General features: G+C 35.8%; 1 protein-coding gene across 13 annotated transcripts in view; it reads left to right on the top strand.

The window, feature by feature from the left end:
• Positions 1-17,351, top strand: part of SYNE1 (spectrin repeat containing nuclear envelope protein 1) — a 418,491-nt gene that overhangs the window by 161,933 nt on the left and 239,207 nt on the right. For all 13 annotated transcript variants that reach the window (XM_073219768.1, XM_073219776.1, XM_073219775.1 and 10 more), the window contains 8 exons: positions 3,098-3,258; positions 5,211-5,361; positions 8,412-8,639; positions 9,032-9,130; positions 10,547-10,737; positions 10,995-11,118; positions 12,904-13,070; positions 15,827-15,980. In XM_073219768.1, the coding sequence (XP_073075869.1) occupies positions 3,098-3,258; positions 5,211-5,361; positions 8,412-8,639; positions 9,032-9,130; positions 10,547-10,737; positions 10,995-11,118; positions 12,904-13,070; positions 15,827-15,980 (1,275 nt within the window). The remainder of the gene's footprint in view (positions 1-3,097; positions 3,259-5,210; positions 5,362-8,411; positions 8,640-9,031; positions 9,131-10,546; positions 10,738-10,994; positions 11,119-12,903; positions 13,071-15,826; positions 15,981-17,351) is intronic.

Here is a 17,351-nt window from a genome sequence, read left to right as displayed (position 1 = left end):
TGGCATGAAATACAAAAGTGGGGATTCTGTGCTGTAAAGCAAAGAAATGGAAGTACAGTTGCAAAGGAAAATTGGGTCATATTATGGACTGTTGAAGGCTTAAAGCATTCCTTTCTAGGCAACATGGAGTCTTTGAAGGTTTTAAGAAAGGAATCAATGATCACATGATTAGAACTGTACTTTAGGAATTGTTTCTAAGCAGACTTAGAAAATTGAAAGGGTGTAAGACCTAGAGTCATGGGATCCATTTAGAAGGTGTGTGTGCATTAACATGGGCATGAATTAGGGTAATGGGATGGCAATAGGGATAGATGCAAGAGACAGAGAGTAAAGAAAAAGTAGCTGGTACCTAAGGTTCTGAGCCTGACAGAGGCAATAGGAGTGAGATGAAACTTGAAGGATTAGCTGTCAGTGGGGAAAGATGACCAATTCAGTCTTGGATGTAGTGAGTTTGAGGTTTCGGTAGGACATCCCAGAGATAATTCTTAGTAGGTGTGCTTGGTGAACTAAGGCTGTAATCTCAAAAGCCTTCAAATTTGAAGTTTTATAAGGCCACAGAATCTTTCAATTCTATGTGATGTTTTTTCAGTCATTTAAATAGAATATTATTTTTAATTTTTTATTCTAAGTATGTTATATAGTAAACATATATCAGGTGTCCTTTATAAATACAAACATGTTTATTGGTTTAATTATCATACAGGTGTCCCACCCAGGTTTGATCTGGGGTTTCTGATACCCTGTGGCTCTAATCCCTTTGAATTAGTTTATCAGCTATGCAGTTTTGTAAGTTAACAAATGTAAAGTTTTTAATCTTATTATTAAAATTCTTCTTAGCCAAAATTCTTGTATACTTTGGGACATTTTTGATAGTATGAACTAACATTTTTTGCACATATACCATATGCTGGTTTAATCACTTGATGTTTTATCATTTTCCTCAATTCCCAAAGCAATCCTGAGAAATAGTTACTAGTATTAATCCTGTTTCAAAAATGAGGAAATATAAGGTACAAAGTTGTTTATGTACTTAACTAAGATCTCAGGATTACTAACTGGCAAGGTTGGGGTTCAAATCTAAGAGATCTGAGTCCAGAGCCCACACCCTTAGCCACTGTATTATGTTCTCATTAAAAAACTGAACCCCTTTATTAAGTGTTTATGTCTGCTGCTCCACAAGCACATGTAATGTGGAATAATTGCTCTCTACTTCTTTGCTCACTTGACATTGTATGTCCAGCCTTCATTCCAGTTGTAGTTTTTGAATGGTTGTACTAAGGAACTCTAGTACTTTCCACCTGTGTTGTAGGGTGTTCACTTCAATATCATCTTCAATCTTTACAAGAGGTGTCACTGATGAGAAAGTGACAATTCAGTTATGTGACTCAGTTACACAGCTAGTGAAGGATAGAGACTGGTTTCAACTCCAGACCCATCTGATGCTGGGGCCCACTCTCCTGCTGCCCCACTCATGTCTTCCTCCTAGAATTTAGAGATAAAGCCTTATAATCTTGTTCTATTTTTGCCTAATCTGATTTTTATCACCATCATTCTGTTCTTTGAATTCCTCTGCATTGTGCTTTCCCTGTATGAAACTCCCACAAAAGCCTCTTTGATTGAATTTATGAAAGTGTTTCAAACATAACTCTACTTTCTCCGTGTTTTTTTCTCGGTTTCTGGGAAGAAATTCTGGGATTCTGATATTTTGCTGCTATTCACAGTCTTCACAATTGAATCTACGATTACTTTAAGTTCAAAGATAGCAGTTGTGGGTTCTTATAACCACAGAATTTAGTGTTGTGACATTAGCAAATACCATATTTTAGAATATTATAAATCTCTCTAGTGTGAGGAAGCCATACTTGTTTTATTCTCTCAAATTGCCAAGTACTTCTTATAGTAATATTGATATTTCTATGAGGACATCAAGTCTTTCAAACATGAAAATACAATATTATTATGTAATCTATTACATATGGAGTTATGTAATAATTCTGGGAGATGCTCTGCATTATCTGTTTAGGAGAAGGGACTTCATAATCAAAATTTACACTTCTGTGAGATTCTCTTACCTGCAAAGAAATGAGATGCTAAGTTCCTTTTTTTTCACCCAGGATTATCTCTGAGTTTATCTTTCTAATTCAGCATTCAATATATTACCTGATAAAATTCAGGTAATTGCTAAAATTTACCAGTGCCTCTAATATATTAAATTAATTTTTGAATTAAAATAGTTTCACTTTTATTGAGAAGCAGTGTGTGAATTTCATAAACTATTTTGTTCTCAGATTTATGTGAGGGATATAAAAGCGATAATAGGTACCTACCAGAGTGCCAGGCACTTAAAAATGAAATTGCTAATGAAAAACTAACAGTAACCATATAAGAAAACCATTATTATCTGCACTTTATATGAAAGGGCCTAAAAAATAATTTGCCAAAGTCAAACAACCAGTTACTAGTAAATCCAGGATTCTAGTCCTGGTTTAATTGGTTTAAATCTTACCTTCTTTCTATCATGATGTATATGGATACATAGTAAATAAGATTTAATCATATTAAGATCAGATTATAGCTCTTTTTAGAAAACTAGCAAAACGTTTCTTTATAGTAAAGATCAGTGATACTCTTTATTGACTAAGATATTCTTCAGTTAAATAAACAAATATTTACATTCATTGGCCTAGAAATTTATTATCTCTCTGATTGAGAAAGTCAACCACTATTGGTCATTGCCTGAGCTGGCATGTAACAAACTAACGTATTTGTGGATAAGTTAATTATTACAATGCAGCTGAGAATTCTAAGCAATAATCCTACACCAGGAAACAATGGAGAGACATTTTTGTGAGAACTGTTGGGTAACTATGAAGGTAAATATCTGTTGTACATATAAAATGAAAATAATTTAGCAAGGTGTCTATTCTAGTCATAATGAGAGTAAGTCCATTTTATTGCTGCAAATATATGCTAATATTCATACATGTATGAATCCATCCATCCATCCATCTATTCTGGAGAAGATTTTGCAGTGTATGCAGATTATTTGAGGGCAGAGTTTAATCGTTGTATTCCTAACAATTATGTCCCCTTTTAGGAGTTTTCTAAACGAACAGAAGGAATTGCAGTCCAGGCTGAAAATCTTGTGAAGGAAGCTGCAGATATACCACTTGGGCCCAAGAATAAGCAGCTGCTTCAGCAACAGGCCAAGTCAATCAAAGAGCAAGTCAAAAAATTAGAAGACACGCTTGAAGAAGAGTATGTGCTTGACAAGTCGTAAACTTTCTTCTCTGAGATAAAGTTGCATACTGTTTTTCCTGTATATTGTATTCAAAACATTCTTTTAAAATCTCAAAGTGTCTGTGTACTTCAGCATGTTTTGAGGAAGCAACTCACAATTCAAAAAAAGTATCACCAGTACAGAACCAACATCTATAACAGAACAGAAAACTAAAAGGGATGTGATTTTTGCATCATAAACTGATTCTGTTCACGAGAAAGCCATATCTATTCAATTCTGTGGCCTTCATACATTGGGGAGGGAATCTCAGAAAAGAACCAATATTTAAAATAAATGTTTTACTGTGTTATTCTTCTGTCACCAGTTAGAGGGAAGAGGAGATATTTTGGTTGTGTAGATTATAAGCCTAATTACATAGATATAGACCAAGTGTCTCCATCTCCAAGAAGCTCACAGAGCTTGGTTATAGTGCCTCAATATTCAAATTGTCGCTGGTTAATATACTATTGCCAAAAATTAACTTTAAAGATCTATTTTAAACCCTTAATATTTGTTTATCTAAAAAGAAAGAACAGTTTGGCCTGTGGTATCTTGTTATGTATAAAATATGTAAAAAAATTTTGGGCAGGATAAACATGAGATGACCAATGTTCCTCAAAATGACATCACTGAACGTTTCTTTTTTAAAGGCTGTTTGGTGGTAAACCACCGACACATATTATTCCTAAGGCATAGGACATGATTTCTAAAATGGATTTAAAAGTGTAAAATTTGCTTTTACTTAATACTGTTAACACCTTGAAATTAATGTATGTTTGCCTAAACTTTAAAATTTGTTAAATCATTAATTTAAAGGAAATTATGAGTTAAAGCTTTGAGAACTTTATATTGAATATCATCCACCAAAGTATGGAAACAGTAAAACTTCCAGTTGATTAGAAAGGAAGCTACTTTGATTTTGAACATCTATTTGAACTTGTATTTCATTTGAAAACTTGCAGTATAACATAGCTTACATTACCTGTACTGAAAAGAACATTAGCCACATCCAGGTATACATTTGAGGCTGCAGTATTATTTAATTGGACATCCAGTGATGACATAATATTTTTCTTGATGTCTTCAAGTGCCTTTAGGTAAACAGGGAAATTCTTTCACTTGATTTTTTTAACCCAAGGACTTATCAGTTCAATGAAATACTGTAAGTTTCTTAGTCTTTTTCTAAACTGAAAGCCATAATCACATGATTCTATACACATAGCTAATACAAACAGAAATCTGTAGTTGAAATTTTGTTCATTAGATTTATTAAAAATATAGCCCAAGGTGTCTAAAAGCAGTTAGGGTGCTCATGTACAAGTCTTTTGAAATCAAGATGGAGCAGTCATCTAAGAATAGTTGAAATCATTATAGATTGCTGATTGCGGGCTTAGCTCTAATAATAGAAACATTTCCTACGTAGCAGCATGAGATTCAGATTCCAAGATCTTTCTTGATTCATAAAAATGATTTTATAGAGATTTCTGAATATAAAACATCACTGCAGTATCTCTCCTTTAAGATTCAGGAGGACTATGTTCATGAAAGTAGGACTGCTAAAAAACTGTGTGCTGGAATCTATGCAGACACTTCACTAAAATAAGTCCCTGCAATTACTGGTCATGTGCAGAGTTTAACTAGATTATACCCATATTCAAACCCTTTGGACCTAGCGATGTTTTTGTTAGAAGCACAGTTTCATTCATAACGTAGTGTAGACACTACCTTGTTAAATGCTCATTCTCAAGGAGACTGGAAGGCTTAAGGACTACCAAACTACTCAGTTCAAATGTACATCTTTTTTTCCTCTCTAATAGTTTCAGCTTCAACATAATCACAAATGTCTTTGCTATCTTTTCACTTGGTGATTTAAAGAAACATGTACTGCTGTTGTCTATGAAAATACTGCATTTTATTTACTTAATTTTAGTATTAAAACCATGGAAATGGTGAAAAACAAGTGGGATCATTTTGGCAATAATTTTGAGACCCTGTCCATCTGGATAACTGAGAAAGAAAAAGAACTCAATGCCCTGGAAACTTCATCATCTGCCATGGACACGCAAATCAACCAAATTAAGGTGACCTGCTCACATGTTATATTTATAATCCCTGTCTAGCTTTTAAGAACTCCTTTCTGACATTTTATCAAATGCTGTTTGGCCCAAGGACAAATCTTTCATTGCTATGTGACTCTATTAAAATTAAATTCACGCAAAATGCTGAGCTAAGAGGTCTTACAACACTTTATAGATGGAATTAAGTGTTAATGTTGTCTGACTTATGCATTCAAAATCAATATTGTGTGGAATGTCATTAAAATATTTTTATGGTTACATTACTCTTTTTCCCTGATTTTGACTTAACGTCATTGGAGTGCTCTGTTGATTCCTTTATACAACATGAAATGTATTTATCTACAGCTGTACTTTGTAAGAATTATTCCAGAAATCTAGCTCAAGCATTAGTGGTATTTGTCCTCACAAACCACAAGGAGGAGAAATTACTTTCTGTGGAACAATCAGGTGCTGTTACTCTCATGCTTTCATTTGTAATGACCTTGGGGACATGGGACTGAAATGTTCTGATCCTTCAGCTATCCCAGCTCTAAAATAACCATTTTCATAGACTATCATTGACCACTTCGTTCAAATAGTTTTAAAAAATTGGCTGAAAGAAATGAACTCTCAGTGTTCATTTCTCTTTTTTTCATACAGTTTTTACACAACATATTTTCAAAATTCAGCCACTTCCTTTTCTCTCAGCTCATTTTTTTTTGGAACTGGAAAACCCTCTGCCATTTCATTTTATTAAATATAGTAAAATAAATGCCAAGTTGAGGGAACGTTTCTCATTATGACTCAGAAAAGCCATCACCACATGTACGAGGGAAGAGTGCAATGTTGCACAGCTAAAAGTACATGCTGTGCAGGTTGTCCTGACTTACCACACATCTTTTGCCACCCAGGATAATGGAACCTGGGTTACACAGTCTGCTTTTGTCTTGCATTGTATATGAGGCAAAATAGATGCCAACCCATTTAAGAATTTTCATGAAAAATATTTAATCTTTAAAACTTTTTTTAATTGTCATTTGATCATTTTCATGAAATTCTAAGAATAGCACACTTAGTTTTGTCTCAAAAATTTCCTTTCATAAATTTTTAACATACACTTTTTAACTTGTTTATCCTTTCTATGACTCATTTTACTGCTATTTAAATCTTAGTTCCAGGTGTTCTAAAATATATTAAAAAATCAAATGTTATATCACTGTTACTCTTCAGGAAACAAAATGATTACATATTTTATTTTCAAATATAAATGCTTAATGATGGGCTTCCATGCCATCAGACTAGAAACATATCTTAATATCCCAATATGGCATTTTGAAAACGATCTAAAATGCATCAGGTAAATATGAATAGCAGGAAAAACATATTTACTGAAAATAAACAAAGAGAAAGTGGAATACACTGTACTTGGAATTTGGGCTGATAGGTTCATGCTGTACTTCCAAACAGACTACATTAGAGAAAATACTAAAAATGTAGTAACACTTGTCATGTTTTCACTTTACAACAACCTTAGGATTCAACTTAATGAAGCTTTTTCATTGTGAAGATATTTATCGATAAGCCTATTTTTTGTTCTTCATTACATGCTAATCCAAATTGATTTCTTACTCCTAAATGACAATTTACAATTGATAAGGCCATATCCTGGATTCATCTTCCTTTTTGGATAAGAAAATTTTTGTTACAATCCAGCAAGATGATTATATGTTTTGCATTTATGAATTTGTTATTCTCCTGTATTACACTAAAGACTAAGAAATTTGATTTTAACTAAGATTGTTTCACTAAAGTGTTTCAAGCACCTAAAACAATTATTAGCATGTAAGATACTCTCAGTATATATTTGTTGAATTTATGAGTAATTTTCCTAAAAAATATCTGAAACAGCAAGATGCAGAAAGATTGTATTAATGGTCAAAAAATAAATACTATCTGGCATACTACTGTAGTCATACATATGAGAAATAAAAATAAAAATAAATAAGTTATATATACCTGGCATTAATCTGATGTAAGTTATTTCTTTTTGTCTCATCTAGACAGGAGTTATTTCTTAATAAGTTGTCTCATGTAGATGGAAGTCACACATTAATTTTTGTCTAGGGTAACAGCATTTTCCATTTAAATTATTTGAAACTGAGACATATCTGGATATTTTGCTTTTTTAATTGGATGATTTGGCTCATTTTCTGGGAGAAATAATTTTCATTCTCTTATAGTTAAATTTATGACAGACACACCTCCCCCAACACACACATCCTTAGTGGCTTTTGGTACTTTTCATGGGTTAGCTAGTATATAGAATGTCCTCCTGCTCCAAATGGAAATTATAGCATGTAGGCTGTCTACTGTGGAGTCCACAGCTATTGAATAAAAGCAATGGTTCACAGAGTAGTAGACCCACAATAGTAACATCACCTAGGAGACTGTTAGAAATTCAAAGTCCTGGCCCCCAGCTGAGACCTACTACTAAGGCTGAGCTGCTGAGGATGGGATCCAGGCAATCCTAAATACTCCAAATTTGGAAATCACTTGCCTAAAGCTTGTATGACACATTTTTGGCTTAGACAGGAATGGAATCAGAAAAGCTGTTAGTTTGGTAAAATATGAAGTATTCAACTACATTTTAAGAAAATTTAATGGACGTCTATATTAACATTCCTGTAAGTTACCGGAACACACTCCTTCCCAAATCAGTGAGTTAAAATGCATGACTCATCGGGTAGGCAGGCAATTCTCTGTACCTTCAGAGAATTCCAGGGACACCTCCTGCTTACCTCACTGCAAGCAGGAGTAGCTGGTTCTCTTTATTCTCCATTCAGCAAGCATGGCTCTATCAGTTTATATTTTTAAGACATTGTCTATCTGTCCTCCCCAAATGAGGTCAGGAAACACGTGGTCCTTTTTCATAGCTGCTCTCTAATGGTCCAAGTATGTTGAAATGTCAGTTAAGGAAAATTCTACTAAATTTCTCTCTCTGCGGATAATTATATCATTTCAGGAAGGCAAGCTTGCTCACCCTACATTGTCATTTTTCTTGTTTTAAATTTTAGGTCACAATTCAGGAAATAGAAAATAAGATCAGTGACATCATGGGACTAGAAGAAGCAGCTCAGTCTTTTGCTCAATTTATTACCACTGGAGAATCTGCCCGAATCAAAGCCAAGCTGACACAAGTGAGAAGATACTGGGAAGAACTCCGAGAGCATGCACAAAGTCTGGAAGGGACAATCCTGGCACATTTATCTCAGCAGCAGAAGTTTGAAGATAATCTTAGCAAGGTAAGGACTGGTTATTTATGCTAAAGTGACCTGTTTCACCTTGCATGTACAGCAAAATGCAACAAATACTACAGAAATAGTGGAATAAAGAAAAGACACTATTTGCCAATCATTTATGAAGTTGTCAATGGTGACTAAATTTATACTTTTTTATAGGGTACCTTTTCTGAGTTAATATAGGAATATCAGTATACTGTGTGCAGATAGGCATAAAGGCTTAATTACATTCCTTTCAAATAATGGGATACATTGATTTTAGGTTTTTCAAAGAATGTATTTTATCAAATCATATTGAAAGTTATTCAAGAAAGGCGTGTTACTTTGCCAATAACCTTTCCTGCCTTGATTTATATTTTTCCAACTATTATTTTTATATTTCACCAATGCTTTAGATCCAACAGTCTGTGTCTGAGTTTGAAGAAAGACTTGCTGATCCAATTAAAATATGTTCTTCAGCTACAGAAACATACAGAGTTCTCCAGGAACATATGGTAAGAGTATGCTTCAACATTTCTGCTTATTTATCAACTCAAGAATTTGATAATTCCTACTTGGAAAGAAAAGATAGTAAATATTTTTATGAGAGTTAAATTGAAAAGATTTTTATGATAGTTGAGGAAAGATAAATCAAACATATTTCATTTCATACAACACAAGAAATGTAAGTATGCACATATATTTTCATGAAGCATGTGTATTAAAGAAGTATTCTTTTAGAAAATATTTCTCTCCCGTAATTAGAACATGTAACTTTTTCAGATTATACTGTAATAAACTATATTACCCATTGCCAGCATTATAAAAAAATTATGTGTGTAGAAAAATAAATTTGCATAGATTTCTAATTTATACCCCTGTATTCAGATTTACAATACTCTTTTTCCACTGACTTTTTTCCCATGACTCACTAACCCTTTTCCAATGACTAGCTTTATTTGGTCTGGTCCCTGAACTGGTGACCATTGTGGGATGTTTCATAAAGCAAAAGACAGATGCCTCTGGCAGTATTTAGGAGAAGGAGTAAAGGGGGAGAAGCAGGTACAAAGAAATACTGAGAAGAAACACATGTTAATTAAAATATATATATTCTCCCTGTTACATATGCATTTGTGCACAAATATATGTAAGTGTGGAGGAAGAGGTTATGGTGATAGAAAGTAAGACAAGGCCACATCTAGAAAGGGGAACAGAATAGAATAGCATTTGAATACTTATAATTAGAAGGCATTTTGTGTTACTTATGTCATTTTTTTTAAATCCCCAAATTTAGGAAAATTGAATATTATGGAATTATTTTAATGGGCAACTGAGTTAATAATCGAGTGCCAGAGAGGATAATACTCTATTTTTTTTCTAATATTTAGATTTCTTAAAGCGAGTAATTTTCTGTCTTAATTTTCTGATCTGTAAAACAGGGATAATATAAGAACAAAACTCTTAAGGTTCTTAGGAAGATGAAATGTGTTACTAGATGTAATGTATGTCACAGTACCTGCCACATTCGGAGGCTCCCAAATTCATTGATTCCATACACTTTTTATAGAGATTATTACATGGTACATACAACATTTGTGCATAAGGAACAGAGGTTTTTTTAAAATACTCACATATTTGGACATCAAATGAATAATAGTTTTCACAAATTATCTGAATTGTTAAGGAGAAGTTGAAATTATCCAGATATACAGCAAGACAGATGTTCTCTCCATTCTCATGCTTGACTTCGGCATTCGTGAAGTGCAGGAACTTCCTCCTCCCGTTCACTAGGTCTTGCTGAAAACCGTAGGCAGAGACCTTTTTTATTGCTGTTTACTATAATGGAGGGAAAAACTGGTTATTAGGGGTCTCAGAAACGTGGGTCTCCTTTCCTGACGTGGCGCCTCCCCTGCCCCCTGCACGCGCGGTAGGATCTCCGCCAGGCCGTGGAGTCGCTGAGCAGCGCGGTGGGCGCCCTCTCGGCCGGCGCCCGGAAGGTCCGCGCTCCCACGGGCTCCACCGTCCAGGAGGCCACCGCCCTGCAGCACAGATACCGGGGGGCGCTGCTCCATGCCAAGGAGAGGCAGGCTGCGCTGGAGACCCTGCTGGCTCACTGGCAGAGGTGAGCACCTTCCTTTCAGTGGGCACATAAATTGATGTGTTGCACATCTGGGATGATAGTTTCTCATCACTCGAACAGTTGGGCCGGAATTTCCCATTTACGAGGGGCTCTTGAAACCTGTGGTGCCAGGACACTTGCCGACGTGAAGGGGGTGGCTTTTTTTTTTTTTTTTTTTTTACCTTCACTTCTTGAAATGAGATACAGCGTCTAGCAGGATGACGTTGGATGGATTTGTTTCTCACCTCTGCTTTCTTTAGGCTAGAGAAGGAACTGTCAACCTTTTTGACCTGGTTAGAGCGGTGTGAAGCTATAGCCGGTTCCCCAGAAACAGACATTTCTGCAGACAGAGTCAAAGTGGAGAGTGAACTTCAGTTAATACAGGCAAGTCCGAGGGAGGGTGAGGAAATGAAATGATGTTCGTTGTAGTTACACTGTAAAAACAAAAACTGGAACGAAACCCTGTCTCCAGCTTAACTTCTTGCTTTGGTTTTGTGAGCCCAAAAGGATCTGGAAGGCAAGTAGGGGAGAACTTTGTGATGATCTAATGAAAATCCGGTAACATAATGTCTGCCACTTGAATACAAATTATCTGGCAGGGGGGTTGAGGGAGGAATGAGTAGAAATATAATGAAACAAGGTGGCAATTGGTTAACTGGGTAAAAGGTAGCTTCTTCCTGTTTATGTATTTGTATGAATTTGGTAATAAAAAGTTTCTTTTTTAAGAAAGAAGGAATGTAATATTGAAGAACTCTCAGAGATGATTATTGCACAGAAAAAAATGAATAAGCACAAATGCAAATAATAAACAATGTTAGTTATTACATCCTTGAAGAAACCAACTTTTTAAACTTAATAAAAATCTTTAGGTGTTATTGAAACAACAGCATTACTGATTTGTGTAGGTGAATAACTTGCTTTAAATGATTGTCTGTGCCAGAAAGTTCCACAGGCAAATTAAAATCAAAAGGGATTTATCGTATTACAGATTTATACCCCAACTTTCTCCCATCACCTTTTATAAAAATGCTTCTTTGAGGGCTTTCCATGCTGTTCGTTCTCCTGCCTTTCTAGGATATTAAGCACTGACGCTCTGCATTAATCTCCCACAAAATCCCTGCCCAGAAGCCTTCAGGGACTATTTCTTCCCCTGAGCATCAAGAACAATCCTCAGTCTGGTACCTGTCTTTTTATTAAACACATTGTGAGGTGTTCTAAGAGGACAACCAACAACTTTCCTTAAAAATGACATGAAGATATCTGGCCATATGAAACTATATTCCTCTGTGTCTCAGTATGGGGGGAAAAAGTGTTATCCGAGGTAGGGGACTGAAAGGGGGCTGCACACTCTGTTAGTCCCCCACTCAGACACTGGGTCAGCCAAGCTGCCTCTCCTCTGTGATCTGAACATCTTTTGTACATTTCTACCTCCTGGCTTCGTGCCCTTTGTTCTACTCAGCCTAGGTCCCAACTCTGCTTTGCGGTCTTTCCTGTTACCCATAGGCTATGTACTCCTGATAACCATTAGCAACTATGCTGTAGCACACACGTGGCTGGCTTCACTAGGGAGGGGGGAAGAAAACATTTTGACAAGCATCTACTATGTGCCATCTCATTTAACACCATGTTATGTTGTTGACTACATAAGTGTTTGTATCTTCTGTCTTATTAGACAGAAACCAGAATTTTAATGCACCACTTATAGTACCTAAGAGATTCATAGCCTAATTAAAAGTAAGTTGTTCTATTGCATGAAAGTAAAATGAAGAGCCCTTAGTTTCCCGGTTTGGCCTAATGCAGTCTCTAAAAGGAGAGGAAGACAGTGTTCCCAGTACCCAGAATTGAATCTCTGTTGTTAAATATGCATCGTTACTCTTGAGCAATACTTTTTCTCTGATTCTTTTGACTTCCTCAGTTTCTTTTTCCTGAAAGAAATTCTACAGCTTCTAAGTTTGCCTAACTTAACATAACTCAGTAGCATTTTTAATATTGTATTAAATGTTAAGTGAATCAATTTCTAAATCAAGCAATAAAAACTCTCTTTAGCCTGGCCCCAGTGACCTCTGTTTTGCAAGAATGCAAAGCCTTTGTACAAAAAGCCTTTGTCCACTGGGCCTTCCTTGTCAATCACATTGGGATGATATCTGTAATGTAGTCTATTTTTCTTAGGCACTGCAAAATGAAGTTGTCTCCCAGGCCTCAGTCTATAGCAACCTTTTGCAATTAAAGGAATCACTATTCTCAGTAGCCTCCAAAGATGATGTGAAAATGATGAGACTACATTTGGAGCAGTTGGATGAGAGATGGAGAGATTTGCCACAGATAATTAGCAAAAGGTTAGTTTTTCCAAAAAAAAAAAAATTATTATATTCACTTTTTAAAATGGTATGTAAATTAAGAAAGCAGAGTGTTGCTTATTTTTATTTAACCCAGATAATCAGGCAATAATTACAGAAGGGAAGAAAACTACTCTATTTGTCATTTAAAATATCAAAGTGCTCAATAATTAGCATTTCTGATGAACTGCAATTCAAAATTTTAGTCTTAGAATCAGAGCAATGGTCAAAGTACTTGAAATACATTGAAAAGAGTAGGGTTGCTCATGTTTGTACTATTTATTGCCCAAAATATTCATGTTCAGGAGAAAAAATGGTAATTAAAATTTTGCCTCACATATTTCTCAACAGAGGCAATGACATATATAATTACTATAGATGTATTATACCATATTATGTATTCCATTTCATTCTAATATAGATCTTCGTAGATAGCAAGGAAAATTATGATCATATTAAATAAAGGCAAAAATGGATTACATATTAACTGACCAGATGATTAACAATTGGCCTCTATAACTTTCTAATATGCCAGAAAACAAACTTTTGCCTTGAATTGGTATTGGTTGCCCATGTAGTCTTGATTAAAGCACTTAATCTGTCCAGTTACTTCTTTAATTCATTCAGTCAGCAAATATTTATTGAATTGGTACAATGAGAAGAACACCCTTCTATGTGCTGGGGATGGTGACAAAACGTTTCCCCTCTTTACTTTAATGGAGCTTTTTTTGTTACATTGTTTATTCACTCATTTATTCAATCAATGGACAAATATTCATGGGGTACCTGCTGAGTACCAGGCACCATATCAGATACTAGAGCCATACAGATAAATCAAACTTGTCCCCAAGTTTTTACAGATCAGCATGGGAGAGAGGTAAGCACAGAATATTATGGGAACAAAAAGAAGGGACATTTGAATGGGTTCAGGAAGGGCCGGCAGAAGGATTTAGTCCCAACTCTTGAAAAATGAGTAATTTCTGTAAAAGAGGGAAGAATTTGCCATCTGCCTCTCTTATACGGGGAGAGTAAAGGGTTTTTAAAATAACACAAATGTGTGAAAGCATTCAAAATATAATTTATGCATGTAAAGATAGTATGCAGAAATTTTGTAAGAATTAAACTGTGAAAGTCCATTTAAAAAGTTAAGTTTTGTATATATACCATTGCAATGAATATTAATATTTGGTTAAGATATTCTGAATGTGAGTTTTGGATTCTGACCTTAGATCACCTATTATTGATCATTTTAATTTGATTTATTACCCAAGCAGTGATTGATCCCTGACCATATCTCAAGTTCCTTTCTGGTGCCAGGGATGTGACAGTAAGGAAGGCAGGTGAAGTCCTGTCTCTCACTGAGCAAAGGGAGGATAAAGATATAATCAAACAAATGAATCAACAAGACTGTTTTAGGTGGTGGTAAGTAATGAGAAGACAACAACTGAGGGTAGCATGACAGGGACAATAGAGTGCATCTTCAGACTGGGTGGTCTGGCAGAGCTTCTCAGGGGACATGATATCTGGTTAAGATCTGAATGCTGTGCAGAAGGCCACCTCCGCGCTTTGAGGGCAAAGCAGACAGAAGTGTTATGGGCTGAGTTCATTCTCTTGGTCCTCATCCCGGCTGCAGCAAAGAACTGAAAGGCAGAGACACAATAGCAAAGCAGAGAAAAAGTTTTATTTGAATGCACTCCAAGGGAGGAGCAGGCCAGAGTCAAGGTAGATGAGGGCCTCCATCTGTTAGGCAGGAGGCTTATATGTTGCATTCTGGTTAGGAGTGGCATCTTTGACTGACAGGGTGGGGTTATTTGATTGACCGGTCCTTCCATATAGCCGTGCCTCTGTGCACGTGTCCTTTCCCCATCCTGAGGTGTGATTTGGGAGGCCTTAGTTCTGTCCTATTGTGCCCTCTCTTGGGATCTGGTTGGGGAGGAAGGTATCTCCCTACAAAGCCTTTGTTGTCCTCACATGGGACCCCCTACCTGGACAGAGATTGGGTGGCTTTTTCTTTGAACCTCATATGGGTGGCTTCTTCTTTGAGCCTTGTCTTCCCCTTTTCCGGCTGCTCAAATCTATTTTTCTTCCCAACGTTGCTAACAGAAGGACCAGAAAGGGCAAACGCTCTAAGGCAATAATGAGCAGGGGTATTGGGGAAACAGTCAGTTGGCAGCATGGGGCAGTGCTGTGACAGATGAGGTCACACGGGTTGGTTATGTGGATCCCTTGTAGACCACGCATTTTAGAGTTGTGTCTTAGGTACAACAGGAAATTGCCCCTGGATGCTTAAGCTTGGCAGAGAATGATCTGATTACATTAAAGTCATTTCTGGCTGTTACCTAGAGAGTAAGTTGTAGGAGACAGTAGTGGCAGAAAGAGACCATTTTAGGAAGCTATTGAAGACCAGTCAAGAGATGAAGATATTCTAGACCAGAGAAGAGGTTGTGGAGATGGGAAAGGAGCACAGAATATACTGTGGGGACATGACAGGATGTGCATAGAGCAGATGTGGTGGTAAAGAAATGGCGGGAAGCAGAATGACTCTTGCAACCATCTGGGTGGATGGTGGTGACGTTAGCTGAGATGGGGAGGATTGTGACAGAAGTGGGGTTTGAACTATGAAACATCAAGAATTTGGTTTGTCCATGTATGACAGGATCCCTTTTGCCCTGTGTTAAACTTACTCCAAAAACATATCACTAACTCTTTCTACTCATTTGTGGGATATTTTAACTTTAGCAACTTTCTCTTCATAGGATTAATTTTCTTCAGTCTGTGGTCACTGAACACCAACAATTTGATGAACTGCTGCTTTCCTTTTCTGTCTGGATTAAGTTGTTTCTCAGTGAATTACAAACAACTTCTGAGATAAGCATAATGGACCACCAAGCAGCATTTACTCGCCACAAGGTAAAGTGCATCCTTTTAGGGTCACAGAAGAGTTTATTCCTAAGAGAGCCCTTGAATTATAAGGCAATGAAACATTAAAACAAATATTTGACAGCAATTTAACTGTATAGTCATATGTAAAATCCTAATAATTGAGCATATAGGTCCAGGCAATGTGTCATGCAGATAAATGAAGCAGACAAAAACACTTTAGATAAAAGAGGCAACCACCTTAAGCCACTGATTCTTCAAAGGAGAGCAAATTTCTAGGGTGAACTATGAGAATATTCATTTTTAAGCTTCCCAATTTGTTTTGTTCCAATGCTGAAAATGAATACTGAATTCTAATGCTTTAATGATAGAGCTTTTCTATTATTGTTTGGCTTGCAAGTTATTTAAGATTCATGATTTATCTTCCTTCTTTATAAATTATGCATTCTATCTATCCTGACATCAGAAAAAACATCAGATATTGATTGAGTGTTGGGATAACTGGAGATAAGCTACGTAGTGAGCTTATAACAATGTGTAATCATAAAACATTTCATAGTTATTGAGCACTCTAATTGGTCTTACCCAAAGGGAAGGTTCCTTCTCCTGTCTCTGTGACCTCAGGTAGTTTTGCAGCATAGAACAGTCAACTGGGAGCTACTTTCTAGATGATTACCTTTCTCAAGGATGACTCCCAGATCCTTGGATCATAAAACCATCTGCAAGATCTTGAAAAGATTTATTTCTCAAAAGGGGCAGAGAATGAATGTATAATTTTTCTCAAGTAAATGCTCAAAGAAACCCTCTAAAGTTTAGGAGTCAAGCTGAGGGGAATATTAAAGCCATGTGGTCAAGATCAAGAAAGGTGATTTCTCTTTAAACTACATTTCTTTAGAGAGAAGACAAAACTTGGGCACATTTTCATCTGCCTTCCTCACTGCTCTGAAGAGAGTCTGCTGCCCATCTATTCTGACACTCCTTCCCTGCAAGCTCTGTTAGATTTGCTCATATTATATATATTATATGTAATATATATATATTTTAAATCTTCCCAATTTTCTATTTCTTTTAGCTATATATGTAGCTATAACTTTTGACTCTCTCTCTCTATATATATATATACACACATATTTTTAATCTATATTATATACATATATGCATATATGTATAATTTCTTTTAACTTTTTCTATCCATGAAGAAATTCTTTTCCATCAAACAAATTAGTTCCAAATCAGAGTTGTGTTTTATGTGAAATGTATAGATGAGCAAAACAGGGGAAATTTTTAGATTTCTAAAAGGTTTGTCATAGATGACCTTTAAATACTACATCATCCATTGCATTTAAAATGTGTCTTGATATCACAAATCCTGCGTATGCTTGTGTTACAAGCCAGAGTGTA

Source organism: Manis javanica, chromosome 13, assembly GCF_040802235.1.
Source record: "Manis javanica isolate MJ-LG chromosome 13, MJ_LKY, whole genome shotgun sequence".
Classification (NCBI taxonomy): Eukaryota; Metazoa; Chordata; class Mammalia; order Pholidota; family Manidae; genus Manis; species Manis javanica.
This window is presented reverse-complemented; position numbering and strand designations above follow the sequence as displayed.